Source organism: Calypte anna, chromosome 18, assembly GCF_003957555.1.
Source record: "Calypte anna isolate BGI_N300 chromosome 18, bCalAnn1_v1.p, whole genome shotgun sequence".
Classification (NCBI taxonomy): Eukaryota; Metazoa; Chordata; class Aves; order Apodiformes; family Trochilidae; genus Calypte; species Calypte anna.
The window spans coordinates 4677171-4695582 of record NC_044263.1 but is presented as its reverse complement, the minus strand read 5'-3'; the positions used below and the strand labels follow the sequence as shown (position 1 = coordinate 4695582).

General features: G+C 43.0%; 1 protein-coding gene across 1 annotated transcript in view; it reads left to right on the top strand.

Moving 5' to 3' along the window:
* Positions 1 to 18412, top strand: part of DNAH9 (dynein axonemal heavy chain 9) — a 170008-nt gene that overhangs the window by 118646 nt on the left and 32950 nt on the right. The window contains 3 exon segments of the mRNA XM_030462115.1: positions 1983 to 2153; positions 4037 to 4159; positions 17547 to 17740. Of these exon segments, the coding sequence (XP_030317975.1) occupies positions 1983 to 2153; positions 4037 to 4159; positions 17547 to 17740 (488 nt within the window).

The window sequence follows — 18412 nt, the reverse complement described above, 5'->3', positions numbered from 1 at the left end:
GCAGCAGAGCCCAGTGAGAAGCTAGTAGCTTGTGGCAATGAAGGCATGGCCATGTTTTCCAAATTTCTTGACTATCTCTGAGGCACCAGTGCTTTTCCTTGTTCTAGCTGTGAATAGACTGAGACTCCACTTACCATGATGGAGGAGCTGGAGCTATAGAACAAAACACATGACCAGCAATGAATTCATAGTTCATGCTTTTGCTTCACACATGGGCATCACCTAATCCATTGTTCTCTGTTCCTAGACTGGTAGGCAGTGGGGTTTCTTTCAAGCCATCCTCTCTATCTCTGAGGCTGCTTACCCAGGGATCCCCTCTTTCTGTTTGTTCCCCAAAGTACCTGGGGAAGTCTTGGTCTCTGGGCAGCAGTAAAATGGAAAGTGCAGACAATTCCTTGCCTTGGCAAAGTATTCTCAGTAGGTCTGGTCTGGCCCATAGAGACCCAAGATCCTTTTTGGTATTTTTTGAAGAGTTCCATTTTTAATGAATGCAAGACCTTTTTTATCTTGGTAGGAAGGTATTTTGGGGGATGGAGGGTTAAATGCAATGGCATCCTAGTCTAGAATTTCTTCCAAATGATTTCTTACCTTGACAAGTGACCTGGAAAAAGTAATTGCAAAGAGAATTCAACATTTTGAGGCTCATCCACAAAGAAGCTTTTCTTTTTGATAGCTACAACTCATATGATGAAATAATTTTATGAGGAAAATGTACAGAATATCTTTTGTGGAAGGGTGCCCTTTGAAAGATTCATTCCTTACACATACATAATAGATACAGGAGTTCTGAGTTTTCACCTTTAGTCTATGTCTTCTGTATTTTGTTTGGTTTGTTTTCTAGTTTACATTGGCAATGTGTATAAATACATAGAAAATTATTGTGTGAAATGGTTTATATCTAATAAATTTTGATGAGAGATCATAAAGCATTGTGTAAAGATGCAGAGAGATTATTTTAAATACTTACTACACAGCTAGAAGCCCATTATAAATTAGAGCACATAAGATTTATATGTGACTCTGCAGCATGTTTTAACACAATTTAAAGAAATGCAAGCAGAAAAATCCATTCTGCCATTATTTAATAATGTAGGTATCAGTGTTACTTTAATTTGTTGAGGCATTTTCTCTTTGTAGAACCCTAAAAATAATGCTGCCATCACAGTCATGCCTTGTCCAGTTGGTGCTTTTCATTTGCATTTTCCTGGTTACTTCCTATCAGCTGGGCCCCAGAGTTTGGAGCCTTTGTGCTGCTGATCAGGACACAGGATTTTTTCTTTTTCTAGTTGCATTTTGTAATTTGCTCTTGGGTTTTCTTTGGATGGCTCTGAAAGTTTTTTGTCTTCTCTCATTTAGGTCAGGAATGTTGTTACAAGAACATCCTTAGTATTTTACATAAGAGCCTCATTCCTGTCTGGTTGATCCCTCTTCAGCAAAGTGCAGTCCCACCTGCCCTTCTCATCTAGTCCTTTGCTTCAATAAGTAAAATACCCATTGGACTTTTTAAAAAAAATTATCATTATTATTTTGAGGAGTTGGTTTTTTTTTTCTAAGTTGAAGCAATTGTGAACTGAGAGCTGTGCTTCCCTCTGGGAAAACTTCTTGGCTCAACATTTGCAGAGAAAGTAGATTGTGTAATGCCTGTGAGAGAACACGCTCAGAGCAATGTTTCCGTATCCATTGTGTCTTAATTCAGTCAGCCCTGCTTCCTGGAGCCCAAGCGAGCACAATGTCCCAGGGAATGTCATCATTGCCTGGCTGTGTGTGTCTGAAACAGCAGAGAAAGGTGTGTTGAGGGTCTTGTTTCTAGGTGTTGTTCCCCTGCCTCCTGGATCTAGTGGGTTGCACTGCTGGGAGATGGGAATCTGTGGCTCCAGACATGAACTGCTGAGTTGGCTTCCCCTATTGTAGCCCCTCAGGTGCATGCAAAGCATGCAAAGAGCATTTGGAAACCATCCCTCTCTTTCTGTGTCCCCATCCAGGCATTCCACATTGTGTTCCAGAAGGCCATTGAGAGGGCAGCTCCAGATGAGAACCTCCCCACCCGAGTGCTCAACCTCATCGACAGCATCACCTTCTCTGTCTTCCAGTACACAACCCGGGGGCTGTTTGAGTGTGATAAACTCACCTACACTGCTCAACTTACCTTCCAGGTAAACACCACCATTTTGTGCCATGAGTTATTTTACAGGCAAAGGTATTGGCACACAGAGAAAGCTCAGGCTCTCACAGCTGTGGCCTTCAGCATCAGAGCAGCAAATACAAGGGCTGGGGACTGATTTTCTTCTCTGGCTCTCTTGCTGAACAGTCACCAATGCTGTGTTTGATTTGCATTATGCTGACAGATGGTTGAGAGAGTAAAACTGCTTGCAGAACCTGAAGAAACAGGAAGACAAGATGATCTTGAAGGCTTATTGGGTTTCTCCAGGAGAAATGTGTGCTACATAGCTGCTCTCTTTTATATAGTACGTTTGTGTAATTTAGTGTATCCCTATGCTGAAATCAAATTCAATCAATAGATAGTGCTTAGCATGATGTTGCAGAGTTGTTACTGTTTGTGCAGTGAATGTGGAAATGCCCTGACATGTAGAACACAGATGGGAACCATGTTTGACTGCTCAAACACTGTGCAGGTCTGGTTAACCTCGACTCAGGGATTGCCATGGATTTTTAAATTCTGCATAAGAAAATACTATGTGTGAAAGGGAAAGTAAGTATATATACACACATATATATACATACATTAAAAATTACTCTACCAATACATTAGTTAATACATTGTGTGTAAAAAGTCGGTTTGTATTTTTCAATGTCAGCCTTAATTCTGACCCAAAGGAGACCTGTTTTCTAATATAGATCTCTAAATAAAGTATTTTGGTAGCATACATTGTGTTTGTAACTGCATAAAGAATTAAAAATATTTAAGGGATCACTTCAAGCTCTCAGGAAAAGCAGCAACCACAGTTTCAGTGTGTGGAGGCTGTTGGGTGATGAGAGACAGGATTGTCCTATATCAAAAAGCAGTTGGCTGTTGAACTGAGTAGCTCAGTGTAGGTGGAAGAGACACCAGGCACACTCCAGAGGTTATTGCTCAGCAGCCAATAATGAGATAGATTTTAGGAACTGTGACCAGGGAATGCCAAACTCACCACTTCAGCACTGTTTTTTATTTCACCCAAAACTGGTGCTCAGGGTTTTAGACTGTGTGTGAGATTTCCAAAGCCTGGCAATGCACTTGGAGCAATGGCTTCAGCAGGAGCATCTAGGGCTTCCCATTTCCAAAAGTACCTTGAACATCACTCTGGTGGTCTTACTCCCTGTGTTCTAAAAGCCACCACTGATGGTAAAAGTCTTGGAATCCCAGACTGGTTTGAGTTGGAAGGGACCTAAAAACCCACCTCTTTACAAACCCCTGTCATCAGCAGGGACACCTCCCACTAGACCAGGCTATTCCAAGCCTCATCCAACCTGGCCTTGAACACTTCCAGGGATGGATGGGGCATCCTCATAAAACATACCAAAATCATTCATAGTAGCTGAATGGCCCAGGTGCTTTCCAGTGTTTGAGACCTAAGGGATGTACCAAGAGATGAGATTTTTCTCTGGGGTTTGCTTGTTTTTTTTTTTATTTCTAAGTTTGTTTTTTGCTTTGTTTTTGTTTGTTTGTTGGGATTTTTTTTATACATTTTCCACTTTGAAAGCAAGGTAGTGGAGACAGACAAGACGTTATTAGCAGCACACCCTGCAGCCTGTCTCTGCTGGCAAGGACTTATCCTCAACATTCTATCTATGAAGCTGGGTCACAGCCCTTGCTACACAGTTTTCCCAAACTTTGGTCCTCTTATGGTGCCAATCTCCACAGTCATTTCTGGTCATCTTCCAGGGAGACCCAAAGCACCGACATGTTTCATCAGGACCCTGTAACTTTTTAGGCATACACTTGGCAGCTATATGAAATGAATAATTATTCTGCTAGAGGATAATGCTGGTCTGTGTCTTGGCTGCTCAAGAATATCTTGTGTATTTGGAATTACAGATACTTCTGATGAATAAAGAGATTGACCCAGTAGAACTGGATTTCCTACTAAGATACCCAGCACAGACTGGAGTCACAAGCCCTGTGGAGTTCCTGTCAAATCACTCCTGGGGAGGAATCAAGGTATCTGCTTTGCTTGAACTGTGTGAAATCAGCTTCCCTGATCTCCTCTAAAAGCCTTTCAGCAGCCTTCAGGTTGGTCCTTTAAGCATTTGGTGAACAATGTTCTCACCATACCTGAATAATAGCACAAAACCACCACAGAGAGGGAGAGTTCTGGTGATCTGTGTCCCCCCAAGAAGAGTTTTCCTTCTGAGATTTAGGCTTCTCTCTCTGTAGGACAGGAATGAGAGTATCCTCCTTTTTTGACTAATGGATTGTGAAGGATATGGAGATCTTCACTGTATTTGGAAGGAGGTGAGAATTCAAGGTAGAGCATCTGCAGAAATGTGCTGGGGTCAGAGCAGTAATGGATGACAGAGCTTCTGCTGAAATGCACTGCCATGGCAATGTGGGCTACCAGCTACCATGGGTTTAGGGTGAGAGGTGAGGAAGAGCAATCCCAAGGAGATGTGGGTTATCCCATCTTTGCTTCTGTTTATCAACAAACATGAATTGTGTTGGACTGGGACCTAATTCAGCAGGGTGGGATTTGTTTTCTGGAAGGAGATAAAATGTTCAAGTGATGTATGCTCATTCCCACCTTGTTGGATCTGAGATTGTGTCTTTTGTTGTGGATTCTGATCAGTCTTTGGCACCTGCTGTGATTTAAAAATCTGTTTTATTTGTAGCATGCTGCCTTAGTGGAACATTTCTCTGCTGCTGTAAAGTAGGGAGTGAAGACATCTTATGTTTCATTTGGATAGTTCTCAAATTTTCATCTAGAACATTTGGTTTTCCCTTTCTCTCCCTTCCACCATGCTGCACAGAGAATGTTCTGGGAGGGTGACCAGACAAAATATCTCCATCCAGGCCCGAGACATCTCTGATACTCTTTCCCTGTTTGAATTGGTTTGGGTGCCTTTCCAGAGTTTTGCAGGAGCTCTCTCTTATGGTGCCAGAAGCCTTTCTAGGCCAGCACATGCTACACTGTGCTTTGTTTGGCAATTGCTTAAAGCAACACAAAGTTAGAGCTCTACTTTTCAGGCTCCCATTCAGAAGTCAAATGGTGCTGCTTTTTTCTAAAACAGGTCTCCCATAGCACTTTCAAATGGAAGAATTCATGCCAGATGTGTCTGCCCTGAGCAGGACACATCTCTGACTCTTCAGTGTGATGAGGATGGAGCCTCTGGCTTATTCTGTGCACGCAGCTCATGTTGAAAAGGTCACAGTCACATTTTCAGCCATAAAATAAGCTCAGATCTTCTTGCTAAACCAGCCCTCTTCGTCTTCTAAAAGGCATATTTCCATAAGAATGGAGGAATTAAAGAAATTTCTACACCCTTTCTTTAATCATCTTTTGTTCAGCAGTGGCGCTTTGCTGTTGAGATAGTAGCAGGTTTATTTTTGTTTCTCCTTTGAAGACAAATTTAATGGACACTTAGGGTCAACACATAATTAGGGGAACTCAGCCAAGGAGCTAATGAAATAGATACTTTACAACAGCATATTTAGTCTTTGGGCTGTGCAGTCTGTATAGATTGTAGATGTACATACATGTTATTGTTTGAAAGCTTGGGCTTTCTCAGCTCCTCTCTGTGCCTGCCCATGTTCAGCATGGAGATGTAAGAGATGAGTGATGCATTTCAGTTCCTCTGGAGTCCTTCTGGCTGGGTGTTCTTCACTGCCTGGGGGCATTCTGCACTGCAAAGCCTCTTTCTAATTCAGTCTTCTGAGTTTCCTTTGAAAGCCGAACTTCCTTCCACCATAGGTTTCAGAGGCTCTGGGCTCTGATTCTTATTTTGGAGATCCCTTTACATATTAATCATGTAGTGCCCAGGGATGCCTTTGCTAATCTTGCCTGCAGGTGGTACATTCTCCAAGCAGAACTTCTAAGTCTGCAGTGAGTTTTCTTTGGGCCATGATCCCTTCTGTGCTGGGCAGTTCCATTCAATGTGTGTGACATGGCCTCTTGTGTTCCCTGGGGGCTTCATCATGATGGTTACAACTGTCTCACTGCTGTGATGAAGTTGGTGCTGTTGCCAGTTCAGGGAGCAATAGGACAGAGGGTAATGGCTTTAAATTGTAAGAGGGGAGATACAGGTGAGACATCAGGAAGAAATTCTGTGCTGTGAGGGTGCTGAGCCAGCCCCTGGCCCAGGTTGCCCAGAGTAGCTTTGGCTGCCCCATCCCTGGCAGTGTTCCAGCCCAAGCTGGATGGGTCTTGGAGCAACCTGGGCTGGTGGGAGGTGTCCCTGCCCATGGCAGGGGGGTTGGGACTGGATGATCTTTAAGGTCCATCCCAACCCAAAACATTCTATGATTCTATGATAACCAGCAGAAGGAACATCAATCCCCAGACATTCCCATCAATTCCCAGGCTTTATTCTTGCATCACTCTTTGACATATCCAGAAGAGGCATTTCTGTGTAGTGTCAGAGCCTGTTAGGAGACTAACAGCAAGGAGCTTCTACTCAGCAGAGCCCAAATGCTGTCAATGACAGCCTTGAACAAAGTCTTCACCCCTTCTCCCAGCTGTGTGTCCCAGCTTCATCCCCACCAGCAGCCTGCACTCCCAAACTGGTGCAGTGTTGGGTGATGATCATACAGGAGGAGACTTACCCTGAGATACAGAGGGATGGAGAGTGGACTGTCCACTGAAGTTGCTTTGCAATAACTGATTCTTGTTGAGATGAACCCTTCCCTTTCATCTCCCTCCCTTTCACGGAGCCTCTTGGGGTTTGGGGCTGAGCAGGCAGCCCTGGGATGCCAGAACTGCCCTGTTGCTGAGCTGAGAGGTTGAAGGATGTGAACATTTCCAAGTGTTTCTGCAGGCATCAGGTCTGCTCAGCTCGAGTGTACATCTGCTGTCCTCACAAACAGCACATCTTGGAGAGTCACAGACACTGCCCAATTATCCACATTAATTTTCTGTATTTCAGGATTTTCAGATGGTGAATTCTATATTATCAGACACTGAATACTCTTCAGATTGTCTTTTGTGATAATTCCAGTGTTGATTTTGCTATAAATAATATGGTTGGTGTCAACTTTATTAGTGTTTATGTTCTATTAATGTGTGTTGGTTTATTAGCCTTTGAGTTTTTGGCAACTCCAGTTACTTGAGGCACAGTTTTAATACAATCACATTTTGTCACAGACTGCCATAATTAGGTTAATTAGTCATGGCTTCTATACAGCTTATTAGCAGGCAAAAGTCTCCTTTTCTTTCATCAGGAAGATTAAGTGCTGTAATAACTTGTTTCTTCAACAAAGCTTGAGCAAAGCACATTTCAGATTCATATTTCAAATTCACAGTGGAATTTAGTATTCTGCTGATTTTTCATAGAAAACTTGAAAATTCTCCTGCACAAAGGGGTCCTCTTGCCAGAGGTTTCGGGTCAAGACAGCAGTGCCAAAAGAAGTCACTAATGCCATTTGTGGCCCTTTCTGTGCCTCCCATTTTGGACACATGAATTTCAAATGAAAATTCCATAAAAGCTGAGGACTCTGGGCATGCAAATATCCTTGTGTGACTTGGCTTGTTATTTATTGTTGCTGTTTGATTAATAATATATATTGGCTAATAGTCCTTTGCAGCTGGGCTGCTGTTTTCAGCCCCTGATACTGGATCATCTGATACATATTTATGACTTAGTCCTACAGTTCCTTTTCAGTTCAGTACAAAGTTTCACAGAGCTTTTAGCTATAATGTCTGTGCCAGGCAAGCTCAATATTTACCATTGAATTAAAAAAAAACTACAGACCTGTCCAGAAGGGCCCAGTTTGTAGGGAAGGTTAACATCTTTTATTAGATCTGCTAATAGGCCTGAGGAAAAAAAAAAAAAAAAGAGAAAAAAAGAAAAAAAGGGAGTAGGCTGTTAGGTGCTTCTCTAAGCCGGAAAGAGGAACTGAATTCAAACTAAATACAGGTTGAGAAAAACTGTTTTGAGCTTAACTGGATTCTGTTCACCAGGCAGCCTAGATGAAGGAAAACATAAAAAAACCTGTGGAGCCCCTGCAGAGCCCTGTTAGCTGGTGCTGGAGCACTGGGAGATGTGGGCAAAGGACACAGGCATTACCCTTCCTGGAAACACTGCTGCTGGTGTGGTGAACGATTAGGTAGGAACAGAAAGGGGAGAAAATTATATGGTTTAATGAAATTATTACCTTGCTGGGTCCCTAGCTCTCGTGCTCAACAGTATTGGTTGTTTCTGCTCTAAGGCCTGGCTTTTGCAGGTTCTTAACAGATCTCTTGAGAAGTCAAAAGTATTCTTTTCCTCTTTATGAGGCTTTCTGTCTTTTTTTCAATTTCCTCTATTACAGCACATTACACTTTCCTGACCCTCTGTTCTCAGTACCTAGCTTGAAAGTTTGCATTTCTGTTGGCATTTCTGCAAAAGTTTTGAGTGCCTGTAAGGTTGTTTCCTTCAGAACAGCTTTATGGGTACATGAGTATGGTTTTAGCCCTGAGCTAATACCATCTAGCCATCAGGCTTGTAAACTTAGGCAAAGCCTCCCCCAGCCACATGTGTCCACCTTCTGTTCAGTGCCCAGTACCAAAAGACCATGGCCATGTTCTCAGGGGCTCAGGAGAGCAGTGAGCAGTTTGCATTTGCCTAGGGATAAATCCTCTGAACACACCTAGTGTCAAGCTGGGCTCTTCTTCAGCCTCACCACTTCTAATAAAGCCAATGGTCATGCTCTTCTGGTCATTCCCTTGTCATCATTCCCAGTCAGATGATTCTCTTGGCCAAACCCAGCCCTTTTTAGAAGGTGAGGGTTGTTCTCAGACCACTGCGACCAGCTAAAGGTTGGGCGAATGGATTTCCCTGTGGCCCCAGAGATCTCTGCTCTGGAATTCTCACACCCTCCAGCTCCCTCCATGCTGTGCCCTTCCTGGGGAGCTGTGTCTGTGTTGTGCCTCCTGCAGAGCTGTGGTCCCTGGTTAACCCTGCCTGCTCCTGGCTCTCCCCACAGCAGCCTCTTCCCCCAGGCTGGGTGCAGGAAGCTCTGGGTCTGCTCTGTACAGATCCCATTTCCCCAGGCTGCTTTTCTTTGTGGTAATTTCTGCAGTGCCTCTTCAATGCTGAATGCAGATGTGTCCCATAGGATAAGAGAAACTCATTACTATACAGCAAGAACACACCTGGCCAACTCGGATCACTTCTTCATCCCAATCATTTCCCTCATCTTATTCTGAAGAGGAAGAATTTTCATTATGTAGATATGAAAACGCTACTGAAAGGGCATTGTTTAATAGATGTGATGTTGAATAATGAGCTCTAAATACTGAATTCAGCTTTCGAGGAGGAGAGCAGCAGTAGACAAAGTACTATATTAACTCCATATTTATAATTTTGCAGAATGCAGATGATAAGATTGCGTGTGTGGTTTAGGAGATAAAATACCAACTCATATATTTTACATTTAAGAAAACTGGATTTTTTATTTTTTTTTTACAAAAGAACTGCAATCTCTTTTCCAACTTTTACTTTTTGTACTTTTTAGAGACTGAAATTTTTCATTCTTGTCAAAGATTCATTGTGACACAATCTGCTGCCTGTATTGTGCTCTTTGTGCATAAGCAAGGTCCTTTGATCAGGCTGGTCAGATATGAAAGGCTTGCAACCCACAGCTTTTCATGCACATTCAGTATTATTATTACAGCAGAAAATCATAGTCTTAATTAAATATCTTCCCTTAACTCAGTTCTTCAGATGTACAGCCTTTTAGTGCCTCTTTCAGCGAAAACATTTATTATGACACTTCAATGTGCATTTATCTGCTCTCAGGTAGGAGTTCTTGAGGACATTCATTGGTCTTCACCAGCACTCAGGTCTCAGAGAAATGCTCCCAGTGTCTCACAGAAATTACACTTGAAAACACTTTCATTTTGTTTTCCCTTTTCTTTTTTAACCTGCCATCGATCAGATGTTTATCTGAATCCATCAGAAGTTTTGATCACATCGAATATTTAGAGACATTTTGCTGGTTTGCTTGCAGAGTGGAAATCAAGTTTGTCTGGATACCTCTGCAGCAGTGTCAGCCTCTGCCCCTCAATCTCAGTCCAGCCATGACACAAAGCCTGCTGGAACCTCCTCACTTCAAATATAAAAATTCTTTCACCCTCTAAATGGAGGGAAAGGGAACCAATTGCTTCACCAGAGATAGGTGCTTTAGATATCAAATGGATCTTTTTTAGAAAAGAATCTTTTGGGAATCTTTTAAAATAATTTTGCTTTACTTAGAAAATAAGAAAAGATTATTTCCAGTGCACTCCTGAAAGATGCCAGTGGACAGAAAATAACACCTTCAGTGAATGAAGAATACAAACTAAAACCTAGTGTTGGAAAGATAGCAAATAATCTATCATTTTCTACATTATTCCTTCGAGTTAACACAAATGTGCAGTAATTTATCTGCTTATCCATCTACTTCTTGAATGATCCAGTCTATCAATTCAAGCCAGATGCAGGTTTCATTTTATCATCCTTCCAGGAGTGTTCACCATCTGTGGGGCTGTTGTTTTTCCAAATGAGATTTGGTCCACCTGCAGAAAGCAAAAGAAATTCTGAATGTTTGCAGAAACTTATATAAGCAGAACTTGCACATGGACAATGTAAGACCTTTAGAAGGTGTTTTGAAAATGTATGAATTTATTCCCAAGCACCAAGCATTTGTGCAGCTGCTCTGCTTTATCCCTGTTCCAAAGGTTCACACATGAGTTGCTTAAAACTCTACAAGCCCATGTACAGGCAGACAACTGGGAAGCTGAGCTGTGACGGGGCCTCTCCCTATCCCCCCAAGAACCTGCATCCCTCAGGCTGGTGAAACACAGCTCCAAGGCATCCAGCCAAGCCATGGCAATAGCTGCACATGTGAAATACTTCGTGTTTCTAGTCTTAGACTCTAATGCTGATGCTGGTTTTGAAAGCTCTCAGTTGAATCTGGGTAGGCTTGCTGCACACCTCACTTGACTTCTGAAAATCTCATCTGAAAGATTTTCCTCCCCCTTTGCCCACATCTGGAGAACTGTGTCCAGTTCTGGTCTTCCTGATACAAGAAAGACAAGGAGAGAGTCCAGCAGAGGGCTGGGAGGATGATGAGGGGACTGGAGGATATCTCTTATGAGGAGAGGCTGAGACACCTGGATCTGGGGAAGTCTGGGAAGGTTTCTTATCAGAGCTTATCAATATCTGGAGTGTAGTGTTAAGAGGAGGGGCCCAGGCAGTCCTCAGTGGTGCCCAGTGAGAGGACAAGGGGCAGTGGGCACAAACTGGAACATGAGGATTTCCATCAAGAGGAGAAACTTCTTGACTGTGAGGGCAACAGAGAACTGGCACAGCCTGCCCAGTGTGGTTGTGGAGCCTCCTTTGAAGACATTCAGAACCCCCCTGGACATGATCCTGTGCCACTTGTTCTAAAAGAACCTGCAGGGGCTTGGACTGTATGATCTCCAGAGGTGCCTTCCAACCCTCTCCATACTGTGATTCTCTGAAATGATTCCCCATTGACTCTCATTAGCCTTTAACTCTCATTAACCTATGGGCTGGGCTTGCACACAACCAGTCTTCCCCCAGCACTGGGACCAGCCCTGTCCCCCTGAAACCTTGGTACCCTCTGCAAGGGACATTGTATTTCCAGAAGCAGAGTCTTGGGCAGTTGCACAACTGCTGAGCACTGTCATCTGTTCATTTGTGGAGCCTTCTCTACTTAAAAACTGTGTGATGTACTTCCTAAAAACATATCTCAGTTTTGCAAGTGAAATTGTGAGTAATGGTCAGAATTTAATCATCTCACAGATTATTAAAACTGTGTGAGTATTAAATATAATTTCTTTCCAATGTTATCAAGTCGTGATTTCCAGAGAGACATTTGATGTTGTACTCTTTATAGACCTCATTTTTTAAAGTAGAGGATTCTTTTTTTAAAAAGCAGGATAGAAAAGGAGCTAAGACTCCAGATATTCCTATCTGGAGTCTTAGCTCCTTATATAACTTACTAACCTGAAGACTCAAAAAAAAAAAAAAAGTAAGGATAGATTTTTTAAAAAACAACCTCATAACAAAATCACAATTTTTTTTAAACAATGTTTTTTTTAGAAACCAGCCTCATGGCTGCTGGGGAACTTGGTCAATATGTGTTGGAAGCTTCCTCTGGCAGCACTGGTTTGACTTGTGCTGTGTTATTTTCCACATTATTTATGTCAGCACAGAACATGGCAATGAGGAGCTGCTTTGGGTCCCCTTGCCCCAGAGCTGGTTTTGAGTCAGATGACTCTTGGGAAGAGTATATTAAATTGGGGAAATAATTTAAAATACAAACCAATCTCATGTAAAAAAAAAAAAAAAAAAAAAAAAAAAGAATAATTTCCTTTAGAGCTAAGGTTAAGAAAGCATGAAGATAATATCTTTTTCATTTAGATTTTATAAAAACTTATGAAGCAATGCTTAAACTTGGGGCAAGTTTTGCCCAGGTGGAGTCCTTTGAATAACAGCCTTCAGTGCTAAGAGCAAGTGTCTTCTCTGACAAATTTACAAAATCTTTTTGGTGTGTATCTGGCATTAGGAGATGAATTGTATGTAGTAGCAATGATACCAAACCTTTGAAGTTGTTCTTTTTACTAAAAAGCTCAGGCCATCCATCCCCTGGAGGCAGGAAGCAGTGAGAAGAAACTGAGTGTCCCATCTCCTCATCTGTCCCCTCTGCCTGGGAGGCGACATCATCCTGTCCTCACCTATCCCTCCAGCTGGTTCTGAAGGGACACCTGCTAACCACACCAGCAATGGCAACCAGAATTTCTTTCTCAAAGCCAACAGCTGATGCACGTTGTGTTTTCTACAGGGAACATTTTGCAGTTGTGAATGTGTTAAATCTTCTGACATACTGGCTCCATGTAAAGCTGCTTCTGGCTTAGATGAGAAACTGTCAAAGAAAACCAAAGTAATAAAACAAGTTGTCTGGGATTCAGTGAATGAAAAATCATTCTGAGACAGCAGGGATCCTGGTCTAGATGGTGCAGAGATCTGTTTTGTTGGCAAAGTCTCATTTTGAGATAGAAACTCAAGACCCTCCTGTTTCAAGCCATCAGAGATGATTATAGTGTGGGTTGCAAAGAGAGGAACTGAAGTCCTCCAGCCCGTTTGGTATTTGATTTTAATCAATGTTTTTTGTTTCAATTTCCATGACAACCCTAATTGACAAATGTAATCTTCATTATGTTGACAAAAATAGCCACACTGCACAGGTTGCTGTGTAGTCCCCATCTGCTCTCCCCATGTTCCATTCCTGCTTTTACTCCTGCTGCTTGGAAACAGTGAAATATTGTTGTTGGTCTAAGTTTCTTGGAAAATTTCACAGCAGAGATATTGAAAAGAATTAATATTCACAGAAAGATTACTGATTGAGATAGCTTTCACTGCACTGGCTTTTAAATAGCAGCATCTCTTATTAATACCATCACTCCTAATAAATGCAATTAAAATTGTTGACTAATGAAAATTTTAGTGTTAATTTATATAATACAGAATTTACACTTGTAATTAGCACTTTCTTGATTCTGCAACATGTTGTTCAGGGAGAGAGAGACTATCATCTCTGATTACATGTCTGTCATTTAGTAAGAAGAAAGCAATTTTTCAGAGTCTCTCTTGTTAACATCAGCAAGAGACTCCTCAAAGCAGCAGCAGCCAAAGTTCCGAGGTGGTGTTTTAAGAAAGTCATTTCAAAAGTCAAGTGTGTTAAAATGTTTTGTATAAGCACTTGCACTGATGATTTCAACATATGCCATTGTATTGTGTTCAGCTGTGAGAGATGCATCAAATGCATTTATTGCTGCAAGGACAAGGGTTTGGGAGATGAGAATATGTGGCATTATTTTTCTGAGGTTCAAGTTCTCGTGTTCTGTGCTCTGGTTTCTAGTTTTCCACAGAAAGCAGGATATTGCACTGATGGTGGAGAAATGAATTCTGTCACTGACACTTCTCCATGCCAATGCTAAACCACACATGGAAACAACTTCTGTTGAATCACTGCTTTGTTCACACTCCCCTATACCAACTTCTCAGCCTCCCTGGGAGCTTGGCATGGAGCTGATCAGCACCAGCTCGAGTCAGTACAGAAAAGACTCTGCTCTTAGCTGTGCCTTTTGCTGTCAGAGCCCTGAACCTGGGACCTTGGGCAAGGCTTGGTTTCTTGTGGGAGTCTTTACAGGGATATCCACAGGGAATTCTCTGCCAATAGCTCTAACTCTGGCCCTAGGGCACACAACCTGTGAGGAAAGGTGGAAGGATTTATCCAGCTACCAGGTGACAGGACCAAACTCTCCTTGTTATTAGAAATGATTTCAAAAAGGATCAAGCTGTGGCAGATCACAGGTAGGGAGGTTTGAGCATAGTAAAATTTGAAGTATCTTCCTGGCCTGGAGGACAGTGCAGCTCTGCAGCAGGGCACCCAGAGGAGCTGAGAGAATCACAGAATCGACTGGGTTGGAAGGGACCTCAGAGATCATCAAGTCCAACCTTTGATCCACTACTGCTGTGGTTCCCAGACCATGGCACTGAGTGCCACATCCAGTCTCTTTTTAAATATCTCCAGGGATGAAGAATCCACTACTTCCCTGGGCAGCCCATTCCAATGGCTGATCAACCTCTCCATAAAGAAATTCTTTCTAATCTCCAACCTAAACCTCCCCTGGCACAACTTGAGACCCTGCCCTCTTGTCTTGCTGAGAGTTGCCTGGGAAAAGAGACCAACCCCCACTTGGCTCCAACCTCCTTTCAGGGAGTTGGAGAGAGTGATGAGGTCTCCTTGGAGCCTCCTCTTTTCCAGAGCTTTAGTTTAGAGGTCAGGGTTCTGGTAGACAAAGCCATGGCTGACCTGAGTCAATGCTGGCTGTAACCCTAGCCCCACGTTGGACTGGGCACCTCCAGAGGCTTCTTCCAGTAATTGCTGGAAGGATATATTCAATAAATGTTCTGGGTCAGTGACTCACACTGGGAACAGCTTTAAATCCTTTTTCTTTCTGTCATCTACAGACATTCCCACTGCTAAAAACATGAACCTGTTTGTCATGAGTCCCTTTATCTGCCTCTTGCTTGTGTTCAGTCTCTGTTTTGAAGGTTGGTTTCTAACTCCATTCAGTCTGTCAGAAAGAGCAAAGTTTCACACTGCTCCTGCCTTCCCACTTGGATGCCTTTCCAGGGGGAACACGTGGCTTTTCTTCACTTTTCAGAGCACAGTAGCCTTCAGTGTCATCTGCCTCATAGGCAGCAACAGTGTACCCAAGGCAATCTCTCTGCCCTTCTCTGAGGGCATTTGCATGACTTTGGTGTGTATTTTCAGCTGATCTGCACAAGGTGACACTACCATTTTTTCAAGGAGCTTTCTCAGCTGCTTTCCACAGTGGAGCTGTATGGGATGTGAGCTGGAGCATTAGCAGTGCCCAACACCTCTGCCCATCAGAAAGCTTCTGCTTTTCTCTGTGTCCTGTTCCTATTTAGTAAGAAGATATATCTTCTTGATGAATTTCTCATTCACTGTCTTTTATACTCCAGTTGTCTTTTCCACTTCATGTTCAACTGCTTCCAGCTCCGAATTATGCAAAATGCTCTGAAGATGTTTGTTTCAGTGAGAATTTTCCTTGAAATCCAGAAGAACCTTACAAGCTGTGCAATACATTTTGCTGTCACGTGTATGAAAGATGATTTAGATTCTTTCCTTCTCTGCATAACATTTGTAGTTGCCACTTTCTAGCTATGTTTTCATTATAATTATTATTTATTTACTGCCATCTTCAGCTGTTCCTCACAGCATTCTTCAGCTACCTCTTTCTGCTCCAGACTTGGAGCACCTCAAGTTAATCTCTGTGTGCCCTTGGCAGGTGCAAATCAGAGTGATTTGTTTTTTAGATCAGCTCAGGATGGTTTACACACTGGTACAAAGGAGGCACCCACCCATTTACAGCTTGCACTGTGCTTATGGAGATCTGTGGCTCCGTGTTGTGTAGTGAGATTGGTGAAGTCTCAGTGTTGTGCTTGCAGAGTGTGGGCACCAGACTATGCAGGCAGAGAGGTGTATGCACTGGGGAACAGGGAGAGAAAAATAACTGTATGTATATAAAGATAATTAATATTCTAGCTGTGAAATCCCTTTAAAAAACAGTTTTGGTGAGCATGATATGCTTGAGTCTCTGCTTTGGATACTGAGCTCCCTGGATACAAAAGCACATTTTTTCATCAGTTGTAATTTTTTGCTGCACACTTCTCTTTGTGTCTGTTGAAGCAGCAAGGAGTCTGTTTGCAGACTGGAAGCTCACAGGAATACCAGCAATGTGCTCTCCTATCAGACATGGGCTCAAAATTTCCCATCCAAATCAGGCATTTCTGGGATAACTGATGGCAGCAAGTACTTGTCACCTGAGATTCTTCAGTTCAGGTTTCAAATCATGAGAGCAGATTTATTTTTGCATGGAATTATGGAGAACCACACTGTGGGTGGAGGGCTGGAGCAGCTCTGCTCTGGAGCCAGGCTGAGAGAGTTGGGGTTGTTCAGCCTGGAGAAGAGAAGGATGCAATGGGGAGACCTTAGAGCACCTTCCAGTGCCTGAAGGGGCTCCAGGAAAGCTGGGGAGGGACTTTGAGCAAGGGCAGGGAGGGATGGGATGGGATGAGAGGGAAGGGTTTCAAGTTGGAAGAAGGGAGAATGAGTTTGGATCTTGGGAAGAAATTTTTTCCTGTGGGTGCTGATGAGCCCCTGTCCCAGGTTGCCCAGAGAAGCTGTGGCTGCCCCATCCCTGGCAGTGTTCCAGCCCAGGTTGGATGGGGCTTGGAGCAACCTGGGCTGGTGGGAGGTGTCCCTGCCCATGGCAGGGGGGTGGAACGAGGTCATCTCTAAGGTCTCTTCAAACTCAAACCACTCTGGGATTCTGTGAAACTCTGATCCTCAATTATTTAATCCTTTCTTGTACTGTCATTTTCAAACTTCCGTCGCTCAGCAGCTGTGCTGCAGGGGAGATGACCTGGATGTCCTGTGTGGCTTCACTGGCTGGCAGCTGGGGATGAGAGCATCAGGGAAGCCCATTTTAGGTGCAGCATGTTACACCTCACATTCTGTGGGCAGCCTTTAGACACCTTTCTGCTCAGGAGACCTTCCACAAGTATGGAACTGCCCTTGGTCATACTTCCTGCATCCTTGCACATGGGCTATCATAGTTCTTGCTCCTCTGACAACATGCTGATGAGTTGGGGGAAGGAGAATGGAGAAAGTCTAATTGTGAGTTTCTGGCTCTGGTTTGCAGGCCCCAGGTTTGCTTCTTGTGGAGCAAAATGAGAGCAATCAGTGGTGTTAAAAAAACAGTCCAGAGGCACGTTGGAATGTTCTTCTTGAGCTCTTCCCTTAATTTTTCCAGGCTCTGTCATCCATGGAGGAATTCAGAAACCTGGATCGGGATATTGAGGGGTCTGCAAAACGATGGAAGAAATTTGTTGAATCTGAGTGTCCAGAAAAGGAGAAGTTCCCTCAGGAGTGGAAGAACAAGTCAGCTCTGCAGCGCCTGTGCATCTTGAGAGCCCTGCGACCCGACCGCATGAGCTACGCTGTCAGGTGGGGACATCTCCTCACTGGGTCTGGGATGCTCTTCCTTAGCAGGCAACTTTGGGTCTGTATTTTCTAAGGAACAAGAGTAATTCAGGTATATGTTTAGATTTATTTATTGTAGAAAATTAATTCTGCAAAATGGTTTCCTGTGAAGGAGGAAAATGCTGAATGAGTCACGTCTGAACTCTGCAAGTAGTCAACACGTTTCATTTTTCTGGAATTCCTGGCTCAGGGAGATCTAACCCCAATATCACCAATAGTGATGGAGCAGCATAAGCAGCACTGGGTGAGGAGCAGACACGTCAAGCCAGAAATAAGCATCATCATCATCATATAGCTGTTAGGCATCTGCTAGAGCCTTTTAATGAGCAGTATAACTTCTTGAGTTCACTAAGGTCAATTTTGGGTACTCTGTCTTTAAGGCTCTTCCTTAGGCTAAGGATAAAGGGTAGAAGTAAGGAAAAGTCTTACAGAGGTTTCATCTTTTTTTTTCTTTCCTGTAAAATGCAAAATTTATGTGATGCTAGTTCTGAAAGTTGTAGTTGTAAATTATGTACTGAAGGTAACTAGGCGAGTCTAAGCTTTATGAAGGTATGCAAAGCAATATGCTTGTTCCAGGGGAAACTAAAGGTCTTTCTCTCCATTAGGACTTGTTTTTTCCTTCTCTGTCCTTGTTGT